This window comes from Abramis brama (assembly GCF_963993115.1).
Source record: "Abramis brama genome assembly, chromosome: 7".
Classification (NCBI taxonomy): domain Eukaryota; kingdom Metazoa; phylum Chordata; class Actinopteri; order Cypriniformes; family Leuciscidae; genus Abramis; species Abramis brama.
Window position 1 is genome coordinate 13,320,998 of NC_139969.1, and position 20,232 is coordinate 13,341,229.

The following is a 20,232-nucleotide window of genomic DNA, read 5'->3' on the forward strand; positions in this document are numbered from 1 at the left end:
TCTTAAACTACTAACCTCAATAATGGTTACTAGTAAACAGTAAGAAGTGACATATAATCTCGGATCCCCATAGTCTAGGATCCCCATAGAATTCCGTGATAATAATATGATTTAAATTATTTTACGGATTCTAAGGTATAAATAGTATAGAGGAAGAGGTAGACCTACTATATAGTTTGTTACTTTGAAACGGAATTATTTACTAGTTTACAACTAATAAAAAGTAATAACATAAAAATGCATACGAGTTATTTTTATGAAATAAATGTAATACTACTTTGTAATATTCATTGAATCGTTTACTTTAATTTACTTGGAAAAATGGACGAAACATCAGTAAATAGTTCGCGGGTCCTTTAAATACACACTGCACACAAGTATTTTTCCAGTTCCAGAGCAGCTGGACAGGAATGAATGGCATACCCGGATGGCGGAAGTAGCGCTGTACTATGAGGCTTATACACATTTGTAAATGCTGTTACTGCGGGTAAAGTTGCTCGTAAAGTAACATACCTCGCCTGGTTACCAACGGATACATCGTAAGGTTAAACAGAAGAGGAGGAGCGGATGAATTAGGCTCTGAGCAGCCGGCTGGCTTCGGCGATTGGAATTACTGCGCTGCTTAAGGTAAGACGATGAGCCCGGGATCAGATGCTGGAAACGTCAGCGGATATAAACACGGGTTAACAACACTCGGGACGTGTACAAACGTGACTTTTGCCACCGAAAAGTATCATAAGTAATACTTAGTTTAATCATAAACAGATGCAGCGTACCACAAAGCAAGAAATGTTTACGTCTCCTGCAAACGATGAGAGCGACGAGCAGCACAAATTGATCGCCGTTTTCAGATCATTCAAGTCTTTCCTGTCGTTATCTCCTGACTGTTTACGTTTTATCAGCATTTTATTGCATCTGAGTTTAATGCACACACAGCGTTTTTGTTCAAAGGTGGTGGTTCGATGAAAACTGACTATTTATGAACACATTGACTGCGCTGTATATATTATATGAAAATGGCTCTGTTAGATGTCAAAACGACAATGAGATCATGTGGAATGCATTTGTAGATTAGTAACGTCACAGCGACCGAAGGCCGCGTAGCGCGCGCAGTGCGCATGCGGGAATGAATGTAGTCATCATGGGAAAATCTGAAATGAAAGCAGGTGTAAGTTCCTCAGCTGGAGGAAGAGGAACCAGAGGCAACAGGCCCAAATAACCTTTAGGTCCTTAAAACAATTTTGGAGAAAGAGTGCACTCAAAAATGAGACATTTCGGGATGTTTAACGATGTTTAATTTGTTCATACCATACAAATATATAATTGATTAGCTACAGGCTATTATGCTCCAAAGAGGCACCCCAAAATATTTTTTTAATAAATAGCCTACAGTGAGGATGCATTAAATTGATCGAAAGTGATTCAAGATTATTTGAACTTTGTATTCATCAAAGAATCCTGAAAAAAGATGATCATGGTTTTTCACAAAAATAGTAACGTTTACATTTATGGATTTAGCAGATCCTTTTATCCAAATGGACTCACAAAAGAGGAACAAAGCATTCATCAAAGAGCCAACAAACGTTGTAGTAAACAATGTCATGTTTAAAGGACAACTAGATTAGGACACCAGCTAGAGAAGAGAAGAAATTCAGAGAAGATTACATATACTTTGTGTGTGTGTGGGGGGAACAGAGGGACTTTTTGCCTCATTGTTTTGGCTCATTCAGTAACCTGATCTGGCAGGAGGAAGCGTAAATTTGTAGTTGTGGGTTGAGGTAGGGGGGAACTGTTCCAGGGGTAGTCCTAAGAGCCAGCTTTATAACTTTAAATTTTATCCTGGCCACAACTGGGAGCCAGTGGAGTGAGATCAGGAGGGGTGTGTCGTGGGTTCTCTTTTGCATCTGCAGAGGCTTAGTCATAGCACAAGTGTTTCTTGAGCACAAAATAAGCATATTAGAATGATTTCTAAAGGATCATGTGACACTGAAGTCTGGAGTAATGGCTGCTGAAAATTCTGCTTTCTTTCTATATTATTAAAATAGAACACTTTTTTTTTTTTTTTTTATCAAATAAATGCAGCCTTGGTGAGCATAAGAGACGTCTTTCAAAAACATAAAAAATCTCATCGACCCCAAACTTCCGAACAGTAGTGTAAGCAATCCATACGACTCTTGCTCTATAATCCAAGTTATCTGATTATCAAATTGTTATTCACTAAATATATTGCACATATACTACACATGGATGAAGTTTGCTGTGTTGGTCGGTGGTCAACTGCAGTGTTAAAATTGAGGTTCTATTAAAAAAAAGTGGTCATGGTATTGCCCTGACATGACTTGATAGTTCTTTATATAAAATGGAAGCAAATTAGACCCTCAGAGTTGCATTTAATATAAACATTAAATTCTGTCTGTTCAAAAATGCAATTGAATTAAGTACCAAGAAACCACCAATGTAAAGTAATTGCTTTGTTCTGGGTATATGCTGGTTCCTCTTTCAATTTCTATGAAATGCCTCTCTCAATCTCTCTGATTACAGATACAGTCATGAGTCCATCAGTGCGTTTACAGGAAATGATCCGGGTCATCCGAAGTGCCCGGACACAAGGCGAGGAGAGGGGCATCATCCAAAGAGAGTGTGCAGATATCCGTGCCCAGTTTCGCCAGGGTGACAATGGGGAACGTTCGCACAGCCTTGCAAAACTACTCTACGTGCACATGCTGGGCTACCCTGCACACTTTGGCCAGGTAACTCTTAATGTGTGTGTGGTTGCATTGATGGATAACAAAGTTTTACATCTCCAATTATGGATACATCACATCTTTGCATCTTGATTCTCATCTGTGTAGCCTTATCCCTCTATATATTTTTTTTTTTAGTTGTCTTTTCACCTGTTATATATCTTACTATGGTGATAACTGTAGTATTGACTCCTGCAGATGGAGTGTGTACGTCTAATTGCCAGCCCCAGGTACAACGAGAAGCGGATGGGTTACCTGGGAGCCATGATGCTCCTGGATGAGAAGCAGGATGCTAGCTTACTGATTACCAACTCAATCAAGAAGTAAATTCTGTATATTATATGTAATATAATATGTTATTTATATATTATTATTTGATTCCAGTTTCAAATTATTATTATTATATTACATATAATAATATTATTCTGTCTAAATATATTATTCTGTCTGGCCATTTTTATCTCTGTTGTAGTGACCTTTCCCACAGCAGTCAGTATGTTCAGTCTCTGGCTCTATGCACTCTGGCCTGCATGGGTTCAGCTGAGATGTGTCGAGACCTGGCACCAGAGATCGAACGGCTCCTCAGGGCGTCTAATTCTTATATCAAGAAAAAGGTCAGTTCATGACATTTTATGTCAGTAAACATTTTCAAGTATAGTTTAAGCAAGGGCGTAGAATACGGTAGGGACCCACCAATATCCAGCGACTACTGAATTATCCCCTAGCTATGATTTTTATGTCAAAATCAAACCTACGCCCTTGTGTTTAAGTCATGTCATCATCCAGATTAACATAATCCTGCTAAATTGTGTGTTTTTTTTCTTTTCTTTTTTCTGTGTACTACTGATAATGATACCTGCTTTAGGCCACGCTGTGTGCCGTCCACATAATAAGAAAGGTCCCAGAGCTTGCAGAGCTGTTTATTCCTGCTGCAAGGTCTCTTCTGTCTGAGAAGAACCATGGTTAGCTACATTGTTTCTTTTTATAACTTGTGTTTTCACACAAAAAAAGTTTGTATTATGTGCAGTATTTTTAATATAATGGGGTTTTGTAACTGCCTGACTGTTTTCACAGGGGTTTTGCATGGGGCTGTAGTTCTTATCACTGAATTGTGTGCGCAAAATCCTGACACTCTCGATCAGTTCCGCAAGGTAATTCAAGTGAATTTTCTCCAAAACTTTGACTTTAACTACTCAGTTATACAGACTACTAATTATTTTTCCTTCCCATTCCATCAGGCTGTTCCTGAACTGGTACAGATCATGAAAGGTCTTGTGACATCCAGTTATTCTCCAGAGCACAATGTAGCTGGTATCAGCGACCCCTTTCTGCAGGTTTGTCCGCTACAGTCAAGCTTAATATCACTCTTTATCAGGCTACAACATACTTTCTACATGTTACACTGATCTGTATGACTATCAGGACTTGATTGGTCTATTTTTGTCCCTCAGGTGCGCATCCTTAGATTGCTAAGAATTCTGGGTCACAATAATGACACCGCTAGTGATGCCATGAATGACTTGTTGGCACAGGTACAATAAAACAAACACACCCTGTGAAATGCAGTTAATCATATTAGTTATGTATTTTTAAAGCAGAGTTTTAATGCTTGATCTTGGTGATTCTGTTGCATAGGTGGCTACAAATACAGACAGCAGTAAGACTGCAGGCAGTGCTGTGCTGTATGAAACAGTCCTAACTATCATGGACATCAACTCAGAGAGTGGGCTTAGGGTTGGTCACAATTTCATATACGATTTAATATACAGTTTTATGATTAGTAGGGATGTTTGGGTTAAACAGGAGTGGAATGATGCTTCTGTAGTTTATTTCAGGTCATTTAATGCATATAATTTGTCTTTTTAAGGTGCTAGCTGTAAATATTCTGGGGAGGTTTCTACTTAATAATGACAGGAATATTCGGTAAGTTTCTTCTTTTTTTAATACTTCTATATTTAAAAGCACTGGAACTGTTAAATCGGTCTAATCAATCATAGTAGATCTAATGGATTTTATTTTATTTTTATAACACCACCACATACTTCTTTTCTTTCTCTCCTGCTGTGACCTGATTGTACACTTTTAATTCATATTTGAGCTGACTAATCAGAATGTGTTATGCAGAGGCTGTCAGGGTTAGCCTGTTTTTCTTGTTCTAGTAGCTTAAAAATTTTGGGGTCAGTTAGCACAACTGTTTTTAACATTGATAATCTGAAGGATCATGCGACACTAATGGCTGCTAAAATTCAGCTTTAATAAGAAAATTCACAATAATAAGTTGCATTTTAAAATATAATAAAAATAGAAAATAATTAATTTAAATTGTTATATTTCAGTTTTTACTGCAACCTCTGTGAGGTTCTTTCAAAAACATTAGAAACTCTTACAGACCCCAAACTTTCAAATGGTGGTTTCTTTCATTTTGCAATAAGAGCAGATCCATTTCATAATTTTTATTTCATGTTTAAAATCAAATTTGGGTGTCTGCTGTCCACAGATATTCAAAGTTTCTTTTGATAAAATTATATATATATATATATATATATATATATATATATATATATATATATATATATATATATATATATATGTGTATATGTGTGTGTATATATGTATGTGTTTTTTTATTATTATTATTTTTATACTTGCACTACAGTGTTTTTTGAGTAGAAAATGTAAATTCAGTTTCTCAGCCCTACTCATGCCAGTACATGCTCATTTTCTGTCTCTCTCATCTATTACAGCTACATATCAATGACATCACTCCAGAAAATAGTGCAGACTGACCACAATGCAGTGCAGCGGCACAGAGGCACCATTGTGGACTGCCTGAAAGATCAAGACACCTCGGTGAAACGGTACTATAAATTATTAAAAAAAGAGAATGCATATAGACAATACAGATGTATATAAATTGAGATATAATTGCAGTTATTCATCCTGCTCTTTTTCTTATGCAGTCGTGCATTGGATCTGTCACTTGCCCTTGTGTCGGCTGTGAACATTCGCTCAATGATGAAGGAGCTTCTCATTTTTCTTTCAACCTGTCCTCTAGAGCTTCGATCTCAAACCGCTTCTGGCATCTTCAACGCTGCTGAAAGGTATCATCAGTCCTTTGTACTTTATATCTACCTGTTAGTTTCATCCATTATATGTCTGTGTGTCTGTGGTTCAGCTCCGCTCATTTGTGTATCTCTCCTATTAAACACTGTCTTACAGAAACCAACTTTGACACTGTCCTGTAAGACATGCCTACGTTTAATGCCATTTCCCATCATTTGATATTAAAATGTATAGCTTACCTCTCTATGGAACTTGGAGTGGTAGCTAAGAATATCAGATAATGTGTGGTGCTAAATCTCTACATATTTAACTTAACAAAGAATCCGTACATTTCAATTGATGTACTCTGGCAGGCAAAAGATTATCTAATAAGGTATGTTACATTTATTTGGTCATGTGAATTGACAAAAAGAACAAACTTCACTCTTCAGAATTTTTAGGAGACGCAAATGTGTATTTTAGAAATTTAGTTTTTACCCATATCTTCATGGTAAATTATTAAGTCCTACTACAGATCTGCTCCCCCGATTAATTATTAATTAATATACAAAAACAACATGTAAACATATCCCGGCAAACTAGCTCAAACAGCATGTGGAACGTCTCAGTGCCAAACATCTACAAGACCGTGTGACTCAAACACATCTGTACACATCAGTCTATAAAAAATACCAAGGTTAAGGTTTGGCTCGTGAATATGAATTAGACAACTGGACCATGAAGATTAACTGGACGTTTGAGCTAATTAATATTCATGAGCTCAGTCTTTGCAATCATTGGCTAACCCATTCTAAAACGTGTCATGTGGAAGAATCCTGATTTATTGCCTTTTTTGTTGTTTTCTGTGTTAACCTGTCTATGTGGCAAGTCACAGGCACTGAACAGCACGTTGTCTTTGTGTGTCTCTCTCTCTGTGTCTTGGTCAGGTATTCCCCTTCTAAGCGCTGGCACATTGATACCATCCTGCATGTGCTCACTACGGTAAATAGCCACTGCTACACAACCAAAACTGTTACATGCCTCCCAAAATACAACAAAAAGTCTTCCCATTTGCAAATAAGCAATGACGTTCAGTCTGTAAACATCTTGGTGTTTATTAAAGTTCTCATCCATTTCAACGCAGCATTAATTTCTTTTCTTTTTTGTGAAACACAACAGGAAATCTCACGCACAATGTTTGGCAGATTTTCTATGCAATGAATGTAAATTGTGTTTTTTTTTTGTTTTTTTAAATGCCAAGCTTGAAAAAATAACAACAAAGTATCATAAAAGTAGCCCATATGACTGATGAGCATTATTTTAAGTCTTCTGAAGCCACAAGATAGCTTTGTGTGAGGAATAGACTGGAAAAAATATGTCCTAAAATTCATAAAAAAAGAAAATGATACTGGGTTAGAATGTATTAGGTGAACTACTGTATCTTTTCAACTGTATCAAGTTTTAAATGTAGTACTTTCTCTTTCAGGCAGGGGGCGATGTAAGAGATGAGACTGTGCCCAATCTAATCCAACTCATCACTACTGCTTCTGAGCTCCACTGTTACACTGTTCACAAGCTCTACAGAGCGCTTGTAAAAGATATTTCACAGGTAAGGATATGTTTTTGCTTATAAGGGGCCATTCACACAGGTCTTGGAGTCTCTACTAATGAGTTGAATCAGGTGTGTTTGATTAGGAAGAGTTAGAAAATGTGTAGACATGATTTTTAAAAGTTTAACTTCTTGAGCACTGTGTTTTTTAGAACTCCATGTCATGCAGGAGGCGCTGCAAAAGATGCAAGTGTGACTAACGAATTTTCACGTAAAAAAAAAAACAATAGAAAAGCAGCGCAGTGAAATGTAAAAACGTGTTCAGTGTGATGTAGACGTGGCCTTCCACACAAGATGTACAACATGTGCATTGTGTTTTTGGCCTTTGAGCATCTCTGGGCAATGACGTGTCATGTGAATGGGAACATTTTCATACATTCCTGTGTGTGTGTAATGGACTAAATAGTTTATTTTCATAGCAATCCTTGGTCCAAGTTGCGTGCTGGTGTATCGGGGAGTATGGAGACCTGCTGTTGAAGGGCGAGTGTGAGGAGATTGAGCCTGTGCAGGTAAACAGAAATAAAATAATGATACATGTAAAATTATATAGGGAGCACATTTGGTGCACTACATCGGCACACATCGGTGTCAATACTGGATCAATATGAATCTGACACATAAATGAATACATATATAGTATTTTATGTTGCAAGCCACTAACAAGAAGGAATCCAAAATTACCAAGTACCTTGGTAGCCGAATGTTTATTTTTTTATGTACCTTGGAGTAAGGCAAGGCAAGGCAAGTTTATTTATATAGCACATTTCATACACAATGGTAATTCAAAGTGCTTTACATACTATTAAAAATAATCAGAAGAAATAAGAATATACAAAACAGTTTAAAATAAAGAAACAAGAAAGAACTAAAAATAATTAAAACAGTTTAGAATAAAGAACAGTTTAAAATAAAGAAACGAGAAAGAACTAAAAATAATTAAAACAGTTTAGAATAAAGACTAAAATAAGACACAGTATAAACAGTCGGACAAACAGTGACACAGTGCTCATTCATTAAATGCAAAGTTAAACAGATGTGTTTTGAGTCTGGATTTGAATGTGACTAATGTAGGAGCACATCTGATCTCCTCTGGAAGCTGGTTCCAGCTGCGGCTGGCATAATAGCTAAAAGCAGACTCTCCTTGCTTAGAGTGAACTCTTGGAACTTCTAGCTGATGTGATCCTAATGATCTGAGTGATCTGTTGGGTTTGTATTCCGTGAGCATATCTGCAATGTATTGAGGTCCTAGGCCATTGAATGATTTATATACTAGTAATAATACTTTAAAATCAATCCTATAAGTAACTGGCAGCCAGTGTAATGACCTGAGGACTGGTGTGATATGATCATATTTTCTGGTTCTGCTCAGAATCCTGGCTGCAGCGTTCTGTATGAGCTGCAAATGTCTTATGGTCTTTTTGGGAAGGCCAGTGAGGAGTCCATTACAATAATCCACCCTGCTGGTGATGAAAGCATGCACTAGTTTTTCTAAGTCTTGATTGGAAACAAAGCATCTAATTCTTGCAATATTTTTCAGATGATAGTATGCTGATTTAGTTATTGCTTTGACATGACTATTGAAACTAAGGTCTGACTCTAAAGACACACCAAGATTCTTGACCTGATTTTTAGTTGTTTGACCTTTAGAGTGAAGGTATGCGTTCACCTTGAGAACTTCATCTTTGTTTCCAAACACAATGATTTCAGTTTTGTCTTTGTTTAACTGTAGAAAGTTTTGGCACATCCAGCTGTTGACTTCATCAATGCATTGAAGCAGAGAGTCAATGGGGCTGTAATCATTAGGCGATAGGGCTAAGTAGATCTGTGTGTCGTCTGCATAGCTGTGGTAAGAGATTTGGTTCTTTCTCATTATTTGGCTCATTGGGAGCATGTACAGGTTGAACAGGAGTGGCGCAAGAATTGAGCCTTGAGGGACTCCGCATGTCATGGGCGTCCACTCAGACTTATGGTCACCTATACTCACATAATAACCTCTCCCATCTAAGTATGACCTGAACCATTTTAGAACTGTCCCAGAAAACCCCACCCAGTTTTCCAGCCTGTCTAGAAGTATTTTGTGATCGACAGTGTCAAATGCAGCACTGAGGTCGAGTAGAACCAGCACTGATAATTTGCCTGAATCTGTATTTAAGCGAATATCGTTTATTATCTTAATGAGCGCCGTCTCTGTGCTGTGATGCGATCGGAAGCCAGATTGAAAATTATCAAAGTATCCATTTGAGTTTAAGAATTTGTTCAGCTGGTTGAAGACAACTTTTTCAATGATTTTGCCTGTGAAAGGAAGATTTGAGATCGGTCTATAGTTGCTTAATATAGTCTTATCCAGATTGCTCTTTTTCAGGAGGGGTTTGACAACAGCAGTTTTAAGGGAGTTTGGAAAACTTCCATAGAAAAGTGAGGCATTTACCACTTCTATGAGATCTGCTTCTAAACAGTCTAACACACTTTTAAAAAAAGATGTGGGAAGTGTGTCAAGGGCGCAGGTTGATGTTTTAAGGTGCTGAACGGTTTCTTTCAGAATTTTGCCATCAATTTCTTCAAAATCAGACATAGTAACTACTTTCTCAGGTTGAAGTCTGATCTGACTGACCCCAGCGCAACTCAAGGATGTGCTGATCACCTTTCTAATATTATTGATTTTCTCAGAGAAAAAGGTAGCAAACTCACTACACTTGCTGTCGGAGAGCATTTCACTGGGAATCTCGCTTGGGGGATTTGTTAGTCTGTCGACAGTAGCGAAGAGATTTCGAGTATTATTTAGGTTTCTGTTTATGATATTGGAGAAGAAAGTCTGTCTAGCTTTGCCTAGTTCCATATTGAAAGCACGAATGGTGTCTCTATAGATGTTATAGTGGATTACAAGTTTTGTCTTTCGCCACATGCGCTCTGATTTTCTGCATTGTCTTTTCATAATTTGCACTGCTGTTGAGTTTCTCCAAGGTGCTTTTTGTTTACCATTCTTCCTGACTTTCACAGGAGCAATATCATCAATTACATTTTTAACCTTTGAGTTAAAAGAATCAAGGAGAGAATCAACCGAGTCAGCAGATATGCTCGGTCTTAGGGATATGGCCTTCATAAATAGTACACTAGTGTTCTCATTTAGGCATCTCTTCTTGACAGTACCATGTACTGTAAATACCATTGTATATGAATATGCTTATTATCCATTATTGTGGTAGGGATGGGTCATGAAGTTTCACTAGACTAGCATGCTGTACTTTTGCGTGTAAAGTTTAACGCTTTTCTTACTTTAAAGGGATAGCTCATCCAAAAATTACAATTCTGTCATCATTTACTCACCCTCATGTTGTTCCAAACCTGTATTCATTTCTTTCTTCTGCTGAACAGAAAAGAAGATATTTTGAAGAATGTCAGTAATTGACTTCCATAGTATTTTATTTTTTGTATCATACAATGGAAATCAGTGGGGTCCATCAACTGTTTGATTACCGACATTCATCAGAATATCTTATTTTGTGTTCAGCAGAAGGAGGAGATTCATTCAGGTTTGGAATAACTTGAGGGTGAGTAAATGATGACAGAATTTTCATTTTTGGGTGAACATCCCTTTAACAGAAACCCATCTGAGAAGTTGTGTCTCACAAACTAGCATAATTATACTTACAATAATTTCTATCCTTAACCAATTTGTCAGGTTTGAAAACATGTAGTTTTGCACATCAATTACACCATGGTAAATGAAACAAATTGCCATGGTACTGATATCTGATGCCACCACAGTACTTGTTGTTTAAGGAGTGACTAAATTGTGTTTTGGGCCTTTTCTGCCATTAGGTTACAGAAGATGACGCCTTGGAGGCCTTGGAGACAGTTCTTCAGTCTCACATGTCATCACCAGCAACCAGAGGCTTCGCACTCACTGCTACCATGAAGCTGAGCACTCGGATCACTGATAATGTCGAGTGAGAAACGTTATTATGAAATGCTGGCAAAAAATGCACTGTGAATTGAATATGAAAAATAATGAAAGAAGTATTTGTATAATTCTACAGTATTTTGTCTAAAAGAATTTAAACCGTTGAAAACTTAACCCAATCGTTTTAAATGCCACAAGTGAGTTTAGGCATTGTTTTTGTTTTTTTAAATAAGTTAATACTTTTATTGAGCTTGGACACATTAAATTTATCAAAAGTTACAGTAAAAACATTTACATCGTTACAAAAAAAGAAGAATATTAAGCAGCAGATCTGTTTTTAACATTGTAATTGTAATAAGACTAAATGTTTCTTGGGGCACCAGATCATTATATTAGAGTGATTTCTATAGGACCATGTGACACTGAAGACTGGAGTGATGGCTGCTGAAAATTCAGCTTTGATCACTGGAATAAATACAAATTTTAACATACTAAAAATAGAAAATTAAAATTGTAAATTAAAAAAATGTACAATTTGGGCTGATAACAATTATGGTACTGATATATTGTACAGTAAATCCTCTCTCTCAGTATATTTGCTTGTTTCTTTGAGCCTGTTTTGTCTTAGATCTTTTTCATCTTTCTGTTTTTCTCTTAATCAGCCGAATCAGAAGTATTGTCAGTATTTACGGCAGCTGCATTGACCTGGAACTTCAGCAGAGAGCGGTCGAATATAATGCACTCTTCAAGAAATATGACCACATGAGGTACCGCTATGTGCTTTATTAGCCTACTATTTTTCAGTACAAAAAACCCAGATCATGCATGAATTGTGCAGCTCTTAAGCAGTTCATGATTAAGCGATCAAGTTCACTGTCTTCCTCTCAGAGCTGCAGTGTTGGAAAGAATGCCTGTGATGGATAAGAACTCACCTGGACACACTAATGGAGACACATCAGGAGAGATTAAGGAGCCTGACCCATCCAAACCCAAACCAGTTGAGGCAGGTTTGCTCTCAGAACCAGCAAGCCAGGTAATTATTATATGATCTTGTATTTAGACACTGAACTGTTAAAGAATAGATATACATTTTTTTGGTATTTATACTTTTGTTAAAGGTGTGCGACCTTCTGGATCTCTTGGGTGGGACCGATACGCCTCTCCAGCCCAAGCCTGCCCCAACCATCACTCCAACAACTACCTCTAGTGCCGATCTTCTTGACCTGCTGGGAGGACTGGAACCAACACCAGGTGAGAACATGGACACCTGAAGCACTGATGATTTCTCCAGTTTAAAGATACAGGAGACCTTTAAAGATACATTACCATTAAAATTTTGGGATCAGGTTTTCTTTTTTAAATAAAATATTTGTATTAAGCAAGGATGCATTAAATTGACCAAAAATTACATTTCTAATGTTACAAATTCTATTTCTATTTCAATTAAACTGTTTTTTGTTTTTTTTACATTCTATTCATCAAAAAATCCTGAAAATTTGTATCCACAAAAAACATTAAGTAGCACAAATTTTTCAACATTTATAAAAGCAACAAATCAGCATATTAGAATGATTTCTGAAGGATCATGTGACACTGAAGACTGGAGAAATGGCAGCTGAAAATTCAGCTTTGCGATCACAGGAATAAATTACATTTTAAAATATATTAAAATAGAAAATTATTATTTTAAATTGTGATAATATTACAGTTTTCACCTCGGTGTTGGTGTGTTTGCATGTAGTTCCCACTGTTACGGTGTATGAGAAGAATGGATTAAGCCTGAAAACCCAATGTGACAAACAGACAGAAACAGATGTCACGGTCACCCTTATTGCCTCTAACTCCACTCAGAGTGACATCACCAACTTCACTCTTCAAGCAGCTGTACCTAAGGTCTGATATTAATTTCAGCTAATTGTCTTTTATAACATAAGCTTTTGTGTGTGTAATAGAGTGAACTACTCACCCGTTGTTCAAAAAGTGACAGGCACACTTTTTTTAGACTCTGTAGGACTTATTTCTCAATACTTGAGTCACTTTTAAAAACTTTTTGCACATTTTTCCTAACTAACTTTCAACTTGGCACAGGAGTTTATTGCACATTCAAAATGCACTAAAACTACCAAAACACTTTATACAACACTTCCAAAACACTAGCAAAGTTTTTCACCCAACACAATTTGTCACTTATAAAGAATGACCTATACAACTCTAATCACAAGTAGCATCACAAAATGTTTTTCTTATGTAAAATTTCTTTACAAAACAAGAATGACAGCTCTCTACTGTTTAGAATTCACTGCAGTATATGTTAAATGGTCCATTTTTACATTACAATATAAAATTGTCCTCTTTTGTATAGATGGTAATACAATTGATAGACTAGTTGTAGGTGTTCAGCTACATCTAATTGTTTTTATAGTATTTGATTATTTTTAGATTTGGAATATATTTCAATATGGTATTACTGTAGTAATGTAGCGAATTGCGGTCTTAGGGATCGTTCACACAGAATGCGTTTTTTCATTCCAATGCGCTACTTTTCCATTGTTTTACTATGTAAATGCGCTAGACTGACATGTATAACTGTTGCACTTGCGTCTTTTGCAGCGTCTCGCGCATGACATTGCGTTCTAAAAACGTGGCACTCAAGACAAAATCAGTTCGACTTTTAAAAAATGCTGATGAACGCAAATGATGACCAGCTCCTCCTCTCTGGAGCTCTAAGGGGCTGATGGGATAGAGTTGTGGGTAGGGTTAGGGTGTGGTTGGATAGTCTAGCTCCACCCATTAGGCCCAAATTGCATCATAGAATTACATTCGCTAAACGTAAGCTCCACCCATTTGCTCAGCTTCTCCATTCCGCTCTGCCCCACTTCTCACGTTCTTTCAAAGCAAAAAAGCATTCTGTGTGAACGAGCCCTTATTCAGTTTTGTATTATGTAAGCTTTTGAAATTATGTAATTTCAAATGAGTCATTGAATGCGTTTTGTGCCAAAGAAATGATAAATGCGATTCTCATCCACATTACATCCGCAATAAATGATATTTCTCAATAAATACAACCCCAATTCTAGAATAGTTGGGACATTTTGTAAAAACGCAATAAAATCAAGAATCTGTGATTTGTTAATTCACTTGAACCTTTATTTAACTGACAAATACAAAGAAAAAAATTATAGTTTTCACTGGCCAAATTAATTGTATTTCTATTTTGATGGCTGCAACACACTCCAAAACATTCAAAACATTTGGGATACCATTTAAACTGTTTTGTAACAGTTAGCAGGGGAACTGGTAATAGGTGAGGGTATTGTGTTTGGGTATAAAAGGAGCATACATCTGTTCAATGCAGAGATGCTGCGGAGTTCTCTGGACTTGAGCTCATCTCAGATGGTCTGAAAGACAGTGACAGTGTAAATGTGTGCTGTGGTCAGATGAGTCCATGTTTCAGCATGTTTTTGGGAAAAATGGATATCGACCATGTGTGGGACTGAAAATGGATAATTTTCAGTCCCACAGATGAAAGGGGCCATCCAGACTTTCATCAGCCACAGATGCAAAAGCAAACAGATGTCATGGTATGGGGGGGCATCAATGCAAACAGTATGGGTGTCTTGCATGTGTGTGAAAGTACCATTGACGTTGAGGCGTATGTTGGGATTATACAGAGACAATGCTAGGCCTCATTCAGCACATGCTACAACTACAGAGTGGTTTCTACACTGACACTCTTCACCGAAGAAGGGATGTGCTTAATTGACTGCCTGCAGTTCAGATCTGTCTCCTATTGAAAATATATGGCCCATCATGAAAAGGAGAATCAGACAATGATGACATTTGGACTGTTGAGCAGTTGTCTTGTATATTTGGTGAGATTGGGCTAAAATTCCACTTGCAAAACGGCAACGATTTACAAAATACAATTAAGTTGGTCAGTGAAAACAGGTTAAAGACAATTAACAAAGCACAGATTTTTGATTTTGAATTACATTTTATAAAATGTCCCAACTTTTCTGGAAGTGGGGTTGTAAATTTGAAAGAAATTTGTCAGAATCGGTCACACGCTGTTATCACATTAAAACAATATTATTCTCCTTTTTCAGAGTGTTCAGCTGCAGATGAAGGCTCCGAGTGGTAATGTGATTCCAGCACATGGCCTTGGTCAAGTCACACAGACTGTTTTACTCAACAACCCTAACAAGGCAAGTCCATCCTGCTTTAGTTTTGTGCGACTGTGTTTCTCACAAAACTTATCGGTGCTATATATGAACAAGCTTGACTATACTTTTATTTCCCCCCTACAGGTCAGCCTTAAGATGCGGATTCGAGTGTCTTACTCACATCAGGGTGCAGTGCATCAGGACACAGTACAAATTGACTCCTTTCCTAGTCTGGGTTGGAACTGTCAGCCATCAATCAGCCCCTTGTGACCGACCTACAAGTTCAGAATCTCCATGACTGTCTATCTCATTGAGATTGAAATCTATGGAAATAGGCAGCTCTCTGTCAACCTTTCTATTATGGACTGAACGCTCTCATGGCAGATTTGATACAACAGGTGTTTATGAAGTGTTAACTTGGTTTGAATTGTCTTGAACAAAGTGTGGTTTAATGTGCTGTCATTACTGCACAAGAGTGAACAGTCAAACTAATGCACACTATCATTAGATAAGCTCCTTTGTGCACTGTCACTAAATAACCCTGTCAACAAGTTGAAGAACTTGAATTACAGATATCCTTCATATGCCCTAATTAATTAATTTGAGCTCCAATTGCCTTTGTTATCTTTAAGCCTCTCATCATAATTTTTTGTTTACCGTTTTTCTTGACTATGAATGTGAACTTACCATCTCACATATTTAGAATGTCATATTCATTTTTCTCAAACAACCTCATTGTGTGTGTGAAACCACAAATATCCATTTATCCAATTTGTTTATTCCTCTTATCCAAACACAATACAATAAAACATATATATATGGTATAATGCACCGCATTCAAGAAATTAGTTTTTAGGAAGATGATGGTGCACGTGAGCATCTCTTTTAGGAAACAACATGCCTTACTGCATGTTTAACAGCTGAATGAGAAATTTAAACTAGCAAGAGATAATGCAAACTAATTAATGAATCCTTAAAACATGAGTAAACAGTTCTTAACCTGCTCAAGTATATACTGTCATATACCACAGAACAAAAAGGGCAGAAACAAATGTCAATATGAACTCACATTTTTGTTGTAAATGGTTCAGATTCACAATAATAACATGACAAACCAAATGTCCACGTGTGGCTTTAAGCAGCAGAGCCACCTGGCTAGTCTGTTTATGTACATGATAAAACATTTCTACTATTTACAAGTTTACCATAATAGATTAGAGGAAAGACACAGGGAGATAGACCGGGCTAGTGCAGGTTTTCCCCTCCTCGGAGAGCCAGAACTAAATGCAGGACAGATCCTCCCTGAATCTTGTAGTCAGCAGCAGTCTTCTCATCATTCCTGAAATAGAGAAAAATAGATAAGAATTTATTTTTGAATGGATTATTTTCCTCGATATTTTAACTTCAAAATGATTAATTAATATTAATGGGGAACTTTACATTTGTTTTCCACTGTAAATTAGTCTTTGCTGTTGTGGTGGGATCCCCTCCTTTTCTTCCACCCTCTCTTTGATTCTTTCCACCTTGTTGAAAAAAAGCGCATAAAAGAAATATCCAAATATTATCCAAAAGATACCGAAATATTATTCACATTTTAAGGATATTAACACTCATACCTTGTCTGTAGGTTCGATGTCAATTTCTATTTCTTTGCCTGTGAGTGTCTGAGAAACGATTAAAAATATATATATATATTTTTTTTTTTATAAAAACAATTCACATCTGAATCACTTCACTAGTAGTTAAAAAAAAATCTGCATTTTGACAGGATTTTAAATAGATAATCGGTTACTCTTTAGTTAGAAATTAAACCCAAATCAAATACAGTTTAATCAGTTTAAGCATGTTACTGGAAATCATAAAACCAGGTTAAAACAGAATTATGGAAACTCACATAGCGACAACTAAAAGCGAGGACAGAAATCGCTTACCTTAACTTTAATCAACATATTGAGAGATGTATTTTTAACTCATAGAAGTTGAACAAAAACTGAATAATTTGATATTTTAAACAATAGTAATTGCAAATTAACCGACTTAGACGCAATACGAAACAAACAAAACAAAACACAGTCTGACTTCCCGTGTATCTGAAATAAACTCCGGGTAGTTTGGTACAACTATACCAATGGTACAATGGTTCCGCTTTTGGATATCTTGTTGGATCCTACGAAATAATTCCCAATACACCCCTGCCAAAATTATATACAAAATTGTAGATTGCTACAGAAGTAATTATAATGCAAATGTAGCGTAGCATACATTCCAATTAGTGAGGTAAATGCTGCTTTTTTCATTCCCTCCCCTGTCAGGTGTCAGCCGTTGTAAATTAGCTAGCCTACAGATAATTGACGAAGGAACAGGATTCAGCTGCTTACAGACAGCGTTTGGTTTGCACTTCACTCGGTCTACATCTACGATCATGAATAACCTATGGCAATGTTTGTTTGTTTTTTCAGTTGCCACAGCATTTGTGATGTCTGAAAATAGTAATAATGGTAATGTTTATTATGGCACAAGAAAAATATGATGCATTATAAGTTCTTAACATGTAACCTAACATCTAAAAGAATCCAGCTTTAGTGGGTAGTTGTGCTTTAGAGCAGCGTAGCTGATCATGGCTGGTAGACAAACCACCATGTTTTAAACTAGTTTTTTGTTGTTGCTGATCCAAGATGGTCTACTTGCTAATAACCTGCTTTGAGACCAGGTTCTAAACACGGATGGGCAATCCGAGTTGTTCAGTTTTCTTCAACTTTGAGGTGTACAATAAAGTACTTCCTCACTCTTTTTATTATAGATATCCAAGTTACGTGTGACGAACAGTCTGTTCACGTTAAGTGGAAAATCAACCAATCGATGACTGGAAATCCTGCTCGTCTTTTCTTGGGTAGTTGCTTTCCTTCACAGTTCTTAAATGTGTCAAATGAAGGAGCAGAGGCAGACTTTGACTATCCACTTAGTGAGTGTCAGTTTAGACGTACGGTAAGTTCACTTCCTGATTTTGGTAATCACAGAATCCTGAAAATATGCTGATGAGAATTTTTTTTTTTTTCTTCCGATTAGGCTACATGGAAATACTTGGTGTATGAGAACCAGTTAACCTACAGGCCATTGCCAAAGCCAAACCCTCCTTCTTTCACCTATCCAATCAGATGTGTGAATGACAGGTAACGTCACAACTGGGTAGCCTACTACAGGTCTTCACCACGACTCTCAATCCCAAATCATTCCCATCGATGTACAATCATTCTGATTCGGTCTTCAGGCCAAAGGGTTGGATTCCTGCCTTCCAGAGCTCTTCTACTGGTGCCATACAAGGTCATGGAGAACTGGCCTTTCACATGGCAATTCTCAATCGTATGTAGGCAGATCTTGATTCATTGTCTGTGATTCTTGTTCTAACAATAACTCGCCTATCATAATCTTCTCTCCAGATGATTTCAGTGGCCCTGCAGAATCCAGTGTCTTTCCGATGGGATCTTTTGTCCCTATTTGGGCTGGTGTTGACCAGCAAGCCCATCAGCCACTGCTGTTACTTCTTGAGGAATGTGTAGCCTCTACAACTCTCGAAATCTCCCCGGATAGTCTTACATACCCACTTATAGCAAATAAAGGGTGTGTATATTTGTGATTATTTGAAATATCCATTAGTCAGTACATCAATAAAGTTAGATCTTCCTTATTTGCTGCAATTTAGTGGCTATATTTTTATAATTGACTTAAGGTGAACCCATCATAGGTGTCTTATGGATGGTAAGAAAAGTTTATCCACGTTTTTACCAAGATCTCACTCCTCCTCAATCCTGCTTCACCTTCAAGCATTCAAATTCGCCATGGGACAAGAGGTGAGGGAGTCTCTTCATAGGAGTGTGGCGAGTTATTAAACATCTGAATTTGTTGCTGCCTGTTCTCCCCCACCCTGCAGGTCTATATCCATTGCAAATTAATTGCATGGGACCCTGACAACCTCAGTGATGTGAAGAAGGCCTGCAATTATAATAAAGCCAAAGGAGAGTAAGTGTATTCTTGATTTGTACTTAAAATCCTTCAATATGCTGACATGATTTATGGGAAAATATCCTATAATCCTTCATTAACAGATGGGAGCTTTTAGATGACCCGTTCCAGAGTTCTCTTTGTCAATGCTGTGATTCAACATGTGGAGTTCGTGGAAAGAGGGAAACCGATTCCGGTAAATCAAAAGCATAATGCCAAATAACTTATGTTAAAATTGCAAACCCTTTAACATGGGTTTAAGTGAACATGCAATGTGTTGGGATTACAGCACCTCAAGGACTGGTACTAAAGTCTGTTTTAGGACCTTTGACAATTACTGAAGATTCAGCATGATTTTACTCTGATGTGCCATCCTTTATCTCAGAGAAAGGTTTGTAATTATGTTCTTAGAAATGTTTTAAACTGTCCTATCTATATCTATCTATCTATCTATCTAATCATCTATTTTTTTTTTTTAGACATGTTGCGTTTTTATTATTTTTTTTCCTCATTGGTAGGTTGAGAGGCTGTCTGATGCAGTGGCTAATTGATAGGTCAGTGGTGTTTACTGTTTACACTCTACACATGATATTCTTGTGCTGAATAAATAACCGTTGTGTGCAGTGAACTGATGTTTTCCATCTTTTCTGTAGGTGCTTGATTCATGGTCAGGAGTCATTAGGAGTGGTCAACGAAGTCATTAGATTTGTATGACTCGTTTTGTTCATTAAAAGACTGTGAAACATCCTTTAAGTCTATTATTTGAAACGTTGT

The 20,232-nt window shown here is 37.0% G+C and overlaps 3 protein-coding genes across 7 annotated transcripts; 2 read left to right on the forward strand and 1 right to left on the reverse strand.

Annotated features, from left to right (window-relative positions):
* Positions 1-369: 369 nt before the first annotated feature.
* ap1g2 (adaptor related protein complex 1 subunit gamma 2) lies at positions 370-16,286 on the forward strand. The gene is made up of 22 exons (XM_084120106.1): positions 370-627; positions 2,542-2,750; positions 2,943-3,067; positions 3,217-3,358; positions 3,610-3,706; positions 3,819-3,895; positions 3,983-4,078; positions 4,196-4,276; positions 4,380-4,478; positions 4,612-4,667; positions 5,489-5,602; positions 5,705-5,845; positions 6,734-6,788; positions 7,273-7,395; positions 7,815-7,904; positions 11,215-11,342; positions 11,959-12,063; positions 12,185-12,329; positions 12,415-12,547; positions 13,038-13,189; positions 15,403-15,501; positions 15,604-16,286. Exons 2-22 carry the CDS (start codon positions 2,550-2,552, stop codon positions 15,727-15,729), a joined length of 2,385 nt encoding a protein of 794 aa, XP_083976232.1. The 5' UTR covers positions 370-627; positions 2,542-2,549; the 3' UTR covers positions 15,730-16,286.
* Positions 16,218-17,608, reverse strand: nedd8l (NEDD8 ubiquitin like modifier, like). The gene is made up of 4 exons (XM_084120112.1): positions 17,391-17,608; positions 17,076-17,123; positions 16,900-16,982; positions 16,218-16,798 (listed from the first exon to the last, which is right to left on the reverse strand). The coding sequence occupies exons 1-4, from the start codon at positions 17,406-17,408 to the stop codon at positions 16,705-16,707; spliced, it is 243 nt and encodes an 80-aa protein (XP_083976238.1). The 5' UTR covers positions 17,409-17,608; the 3' UTR covers positions 16,218-16,704.
* zp3f.2 (zona pellucida glycoprotein 3f, tandem duplicate 2) lies at positions 17,603-20,205 on the forward strand (the record flags this gene model as incomplete). Of its 5 annotated transcripts, none has more annotated exons than XM_084120109.1 (11): positions 17,603-17,736; positions 18,260-18,444; positions 18,526-18,629; positions 18,728-18,819; positions 18,897-19,077; positions 19,202-19,307; positions 19,388-19,476; positions 19,563-19,654; positions 19,748-19,849; positions 19,938-20,012; positions 20,112-20,205. In XM_084120109.1, the coding sequence occupies 8 exons, from the start codon at positions 18,319-18,321 to the stop codon at positions 19,810-19,812; spliced, it is 855 nt and encodes a 284-aa protein (XP_083976235.1). In that variant the 3' UTR covers positions 19,813-19,849; positions 19,938-20,012; positions 20,112-20,205. The 5 variants fall into 5 exon arrangements, with proteins under 5 accessions (XP_083976235.1, XP_083976237.1, XP_083976233.1 ...); XM_084120111.1 differs by lacking the exon at positions 17,603-17,736 and adding an exon at positions 17,741-17,957 and having other exon boundaries at positions 19,187-19,307; XM_084120107.1 differs by lacking the exon at positions 17,603-17,736 and adding an exon at positions 17,741-17,957.
* Positions 20,206-20,232: the final 27 nt, after the last annotated feature.